Genomic DNA, 6,708 nt, shown 5'->3' with positions numbered 1-6,708 from the left:
TACGCACACGGTAAATGTGAAATATAGGGGAGTTGTTTCAAGTAGCCAGTGGCAGCTTTGTGTAAGGGAAACGGAGCTGCTCAAGTGATCGTTGACAATGTTGCTTTTCAAAATGTGGCGCTTAAGTGTTCGGTGGCCTTGTGGAGATGCAGAGGATGTGTGGTGTGTTAGCTTGGCGTTGTGTTCAGTCACCACATACACACAGTATAGGGCAGTATTGGGGAATTGCGCCACCAGTGATTGCCCAACTTCACATAATTGGTCCAAAAAGCATGATTTACTTGCTTCTTTGTTAATCTGACTATACTACAATGGTTCATCCTTAGGGTATTATAAAAATAGTGATTTTAAATGATCAAAATGCATAATATGTCCCCTTTAAAGGTGCAGGCCGTAGACTAGGACTCAAAAGATGGCCAATATTTCTCGACCTCCTTATTTCTTATGACCACTCGGTGGCGCCATTGAGCCACTTCTTTTCCAAGTTCATGTCAGGCCACGGGGATGGCTTCTTTTGCAGCATCTCCACTCCCTTTATTACCTATTTAGCAATAAAATTGCATTTTTGTTATGCGGACTCTTAAAGGTCATTCACCCCATATGAGTTTGTTTTATTTCATAAAAGTATCTTTAAGCCATTAATAAGAGTGAATAGACAGTCTTTTTTTTCCCACGCAAGTTTCATATGAGTAAACTTGAGGTGGCTAAGCTCTGTATTGAATTTAATGTCGTGTAGTTGTAGTGCTTTTTTTCCCCCCCTTAACGCCCCCTTCCTTCTCCTCACCCTCCTGGATGGTTGAATTGTGCGGCATGTGCAGAGAGAGAGGGAGAAAGAGGGAGAGAGCGAGATGCGCGCGCCTCTCGGCGAGCCCCCACTGTTTGATTACACTCTTTCTGCTCCACGCGAGGGTCAAGGCGGCATGAGGATAATTTCCCTCCAAATACAAAACAACAAAAACAAATTAGTAAGTAGGAATCAAGAGTAGCGTCGCAAGGAGTGACTTCTCACGGAGGCGTTGGCACGCGTGGGTACGAGACGCACGCTCAAGAATGCAAGCCAGGATGCAGCGGGTGTTCTCAACTATTTTTTAAATTTGATGGACTTTTTTAAAAACGGATTTTCCAACCACCCACGGATTGCACAGCGAGGAAAATTTAAAAGGCAAATCTGCCATATTGGGAAGTGACCTTGACGGTGGATTATGTGATCCTGACACTTTGAGAATGATACTTTCGACCTATTTTTATTTATTTGAGTACATAACTTTTTTTTTTAACCAGCCCACCTCATGGAAGCACGATAGGCTTTTACCAATCTGCATTGAAAGACATTGAAGAAATATAACCGACAGCAGCGGTGGGTTTCGATCCAGGTAGCTGATATAGTCAAGTGGAAACGCCTGGAGTACCCATTAAACAAATCAGATAAACGCACAGCGAAAGCCGTCGATAGCCGTTATTGACGAGGTGCTATATAAAGCGAATGACTGGACCTGACAGCCAGCACTCAACGCAGCTCGGCAGCAAACGTGGTCGGGAAACTTTCCCAGGAGGTCGACGGTAGAGTAACATCAGTCTTTTTTCTGTGGTCCTTGAATGCACCAGATGAGCAGAGCAGAAATCGAATCGAATAATATGCACAGAATATTTGGCGACTGCTGATGTGGGATAGTTGGCGAGATTCTGACCTCCGAAAGCCAAGGATGGCGGTTCTGACCAGGTGCCTACGGGTGACCCAGGTGACTGGAGAAGCGGCGCGGAGATGGCCGACCTTTCAGTCCTGAGACCCTTCCGTGGAGCGGTACAGCTGCAGCGGTTGGGGGATGTGATGGGGTGACGGTTTACGCCCCCGCCCCACTACCCCGATCCCTAAAATCCCACCCACCCCAGATACGATCTTGCGTAAACAATGGATCACAATTTCTCGATGGTTCGAGACGGCAGACAGCCGCTGCCTGAACGCGACTCGTCCAAACGGGTTCTGACGGGATGCTTCCTATCCCTCCTTATCTTCACCACATTGCTGGGCAACACGCTGGTGTGCGTGGCCGTCACCAAATTCCGCCACCTACGCTCCAAGGTCACGAACTTCTTCGTCATCTCCCTGGCCATCTCCGACCTCCTGGTGGCCATCCTGGTGATGCCTTGGAAGGCCGCGACGGAGATCGTAGGTTTCTGGCCCTTCGGAGCGTTCTGCAATGTATGGGTGGCGTTCGACATCATGTGCTCCACCGCCTCCATCTTGAATCTTTGCGTGATCAGCGTGGACCGCTACTGGGCCATCTCGAGTCCATTCCGCTACGAACGCAAAATGACCCCCAGAGTGGCATGCCTGATGATCAGCGTGGCATGGACGCTGTCCGTTCTCATCTCTTTCATCCCCGTTCAGCTGAACTGGCACAAAGCTCAGACGAGCGGCTACTCCGAGCTCAACGTAACCTACCCGGGCGAGCTGCCTGCCGACAACTGTGACTCCAGCCTTAACCGGTCTTACGCCATCTCCTCGTCGCTCATCAGTTTCTACATCCCCGTGGCAATCATGATTGTCACCTACACCCGCATCTATCGCATCGCCCAAAAACAGATCCGGAGAATATCCGCACTGGAGAGGGCCGCTGAGAGTGCCAAAAACCGCCACAGCAGCATGGGGAACACGTCCAACCCGGAGAGCGAGAGTTCGTTCAAGATGTCGTTCAAGCGAGAAACCAAAGTGTTAAAGACGCTCTCGGTCATCATGGGAGTGTTTGTGTGCTGCTGGTTGCCCTTCTTCATCCTCAACTGCATGGTCCCCTTCTGTGAGGCCAACCTGCCCGAGGACGCCAACGACTTCCACTGCATCAGCCCGACCACCTTTGACGTGTTTGTGTGGTTCGGCTGGGCCAACTCCTCGCTCAACCCCATCATCTACGCCTTCAACGCTGACTTCCGCAAGGCCTTCTCCATTCTGCTGGGCTGCCACCGCCTCTGCCCTGGAAGCAACACCATCGAGATCCTCAGCATCAACAACAACGCCGGAGCACCCCTTCCCAATGCCAGTTGCCAGTACCAACCCAAAAGCCACATTCCAAAGGAAGGCAACCACTCGGTGGGCTGCGTGATGCCCCACAGCATCCTGTGTCAGGAGGAGGAGTTGCACAAGCTGGATGGAGGTGTCATGGACGAGATGGAGGTAGGTGTCGTGAACAATGCCTTGGACAAACTGTGCCCGGCCATCTCGGGGAATTTAGACAGCGACACGGAGATCACGCTGGAAAAGATCAACCCCATAACGCAGAACGGACAGCACAACGCCATGTCCTGCTGAACACTCTGTACGGACATCTTGCCTGACAGCGACCTAGTGAGTGTGTTACATCCTGCGGGACCGTCGGCCTGTCGACACTGATCCAACAAGGGAAAAACTAAACGTTTTGAATGTTCAAAGGCACTTTATCCTGGTTAAACACACTGCAAAATTCTGGCATGTCATCGCATACTTCGGGTGCATACATGTGCACCCTGTACAGTACAGACTGACTTTTAACAGTATAGCGTGGAAGATGTAGAAACCGTTAGCAAAACGGTTTGTTTAATGCAGTTGATATCGGATTATAATTTTAATTGCAGTATAAACATGGCAGTTTTCTTGAGAGTCAACCTTTGCAGGCACCCAAAAGATTAGGGTGCGTTTACCCTGATGCAGGAGTTCAAAATGGACAGCAGAATGTTTTTTTTTTTGTTTTAGTTTTAGTTTTTTTCCAAGCCATTCTAAAGTCTCTCAAAAAACATTTACAGTGAACCCCCCCCACCCCCTGTACACATTTTATTATTATTGTTATTATTATTTTTTTGTCGAACCTATCCTGTCTGCAGTTCTTGGGAAACTCGCTTATTTGTGTTTTTATTTATTTTTTTTAATATAACTTGGGCACCATCTTGTGGCGTTTTAGTGTCAAGGACCTATGTTGAAGCGTTTCAAGTAGTGCATTGTGGTCATCTCTCTGCAATTGCCAAGGTTTTTTTAGGGCAGTTTTGGGGGGGATTAAATCCATTTCCACTGGGACCAACAGGGGTTCACTGTACACCAATAAGTAGTTATCTAAAACGGGGTACACACATATCGACTTTTTTCTGTGGCATCCAGACAGCTAGAAAATATATAAGAAGAAACGGCAGTTGTAAAAGAAGCTAGGCTAACTGTTTAGTTTACCTGGTGTCTATAGTTCAGTCTCAAACATCTCATTTTTGTGGTGAGTGACTTTGGTGACATTCATTTCCGTCCAATCACAATCATTGAGACGGCAACTCAGCCCAATTTAATGTTGACCACACAAAGGTGAAAGCATTGGTTTTCCCATTTCGAATTGATGACACGGATTATGAGGGATTGAAAATTATCGCAAACTCACCCCACGTTAAAGGATAACTGCTCAGGATAATCAATTAAGACAATCCAGTCTTTGCTGATTTAGATCGGAATGGAGTCAAAATGCTCAAATTAGACATTATCGATCGGCATGTGTTTACCCCGCTTTGGGTTGGGATTTCTTCGTATCTCTGAGTGGGGTCGTCCGATGTGCTTTTCAATAGCCACCAAGCAGAATGGCTACCATGAAGGCTTTCTGTTTTATTACCTCCCCTTCTGGCATTTAAAGTTGTTCTATTTTTAGCCAAAAAAAAAAATCCCCACCAGTCCTCGAATGTAAATCTGTAGATTCAAACAAACAAAAAAAGAACCATAAACCTGCACTTGGATGGAGGAGGAGGAAGTTAAAGTGCACTCAACCTCATTGGAAGGGAAGTTGACTGACTTTCACAAAAGGTGTAAATAACCGATTTCTTTAATTACTTGCGCCGGGTGGCATGCTGGGTTCCGGCAGCCATCCTGGAAGCACAGCGTGGTGACTGACCAGTCAGTGCGGGTCATTTGTCATTACTTCTCATGCAATGTTCAATCGATAATTGACTTTGGCTTCTTAATTCAATACAACAGGGGCAAAATAACAGCTCTTCTTTTGTGAGCACACTGTAATCTGTCTTTTGTAGTACTGTGTGACCTGATGTGGTTGTCCTGGATAAATAATGACTTATTAGGTTCTATGAAGTGCTCATGCCGAATGCAACAGAATTTTAAGAAGACGGTGAAACCCCATGATTCACAACGGATAGACACTGAACCCTGCCGCAAATAGCCAAAATCTGCAATTGACACCCTCTAAAAAGGTTTATATTGTACCGTAATGGGCCACAGATAGCAGAAGATGGCAGTAAAAAAAAAAAAAAAAAAAACTGAACTGAACTAAGCGCCTCAGTGTCTGCACCAAAATGTCACCAGATTTTTTTTTTTATTTTAGCCTGAGCATAAATCAGTCATAAAGGGTAGGTTTCCCTAAAGTTTTGTGAATCGGTAAATTTGTGAACCCTGAACCACATTCTCTGTATTGTACTGCAGGTTTTTAGTTTTTGAAAGAAAGCTGCTCCTACGGCATCGACGTAACCTGAATTTGTACCTAAGTCGTAAATGTGCAATAGTTTATCACCGATGTAATTTTGCTCTAATTTTAGGCTCAAATCAAAAACAGAATAGACTGAATTATAGATTTGTAATACTCTGTCGGGTTTACATGACCTAAACTGAAAGTTTGGTAACTAGCATTCGTGAAGATACAGTACACTAGCTTGTTAGCCTTTGGCGTGGGACATACAGTAATGCACAGAGCTGAATACTGTCATGCTTAAACACATTTGTCCTTCATAACCTATGGCTCATTGACCAATTGATGGATAGTGGTTGTGGTTTGGTCTCACTGTATTAGCTAATAAGCTAACATAGCTTGACTAATGGTTCGGACCAAACTTCAAAAATCAAATTCAGGTATGTGACCTGTTTTTGCGTGTCGTATGTTTTTATTCAGCCTAAAATGAAACAGAAAAATCAAGCCTGCTTTTGTTTTGTTTTTATGTTTTTTGTTTAAAAAAAAAACAAAAAAAAAAAACCCTCTCAAATTTATATTTAACTTGCAGATTTGGGGGATTTTGATTACCAAGTGAAAATGGCTAAAACAACTGATACAATACAGAGATTCTTACGCCGTTGCATGCCGTACGTAGCCTCAACACACCATAGGTTGGTTCCACCGTAAACCAAGGCAGCCTCATGTATGTACATCTTGGACAGGAACTAGCCAAGTCAGAATTTTTTATGAAAATCGATATCCCCACCCCTCCAAAAAAAACTTTACAGTAGAATTGTAATGATTGTTTTTCTGCTTTGTTTAAATCACATTCAAATGTCATATTCTGGAATAACTGATTTGTGATTACGGTAATATTACTTTGTATGAAGCCACCTGTCAATTTGTCTTGGATAGACAGTCTGTAAATTGATGTTATTATTTTTTTTTAATGCAGCAAAACTAACCATACACAAAAGCATTATTTCTTTTCTAAGCTTTCCCCCTACGTATGTCGGTGTTATGTATTGCAGTGGCTCTGATTGGTTGAAATTTCTTGCTGGTTTGCGTTTAAAGCGCCACCTGTTGCTTTGGCTAGCACTGCACAGCCTTATTATTATTTTCTTTTTAATTGCTTTTACTAATTGACTTTTTTTTTTACTTTGACACAAACATGGTTGAAATGGATGCTGATTAGTTTGTGACTCACTAGCACCTCTAGGGGAAGAATGTGGTACTAATAGATGGCACCGGCTTCTTACCAAAATCACATCTT

General features: G+C 44.5%; 1 protein-coding gene across 1 annotated transcript; it reads left to right on the top strand.

Moving 5' to 3' along the window:
- Positions 1–807: 807 nt before the first annotated feature.
- drd1b (dopamine receptor D1b) lies at positions 808–3,930 on the top strand. Its single transcript, XM_052046621.1, has one exon. The coding sequence runs from the start codon at positions 1,910–1,912 to the stop codon at positions 3,302–3,304; it is 1,395 nt and encodes a 464-aa protein (XP_051902581.1). The 5' UTR covers positions 808–1,909; the 3' UTR covers positions 3,305–3,930.
- The last annotated feature ends 2,778 nt before the right edge of the window (positions 3,931–6,708 follow it).

Source organism: Hippocampus zosterae, chromosome 16, assembly GCF_025434085.1.
Source record: "Hippocampus zosterae strain Florida chromosome 16, ASM2543408v3, whole genome shotgun sequence".
In the NCBI taxonomy this organism is placed as follows: Eukaryota; Metazoa; Chordata; class Actinopteri; order Syngnathiformes; family Syngnathidae; genus Hippocampus; species Hippocampus zosterae.
The sequence above is the reverse complement of the archived record's forward strand: the minus strand, read 5'-3'. Positions and strand labels throughout refer to the sequence as shown.

Excerpts from the sequence above, each read along its gene's own strand:
- drd1b (XM_052046621.1), top strand. The coding sequence starts at position 1,910 with ATGGATCACAATTTCTCGATGGTTCGAGACGGCAGACAGCCGCTGCCT.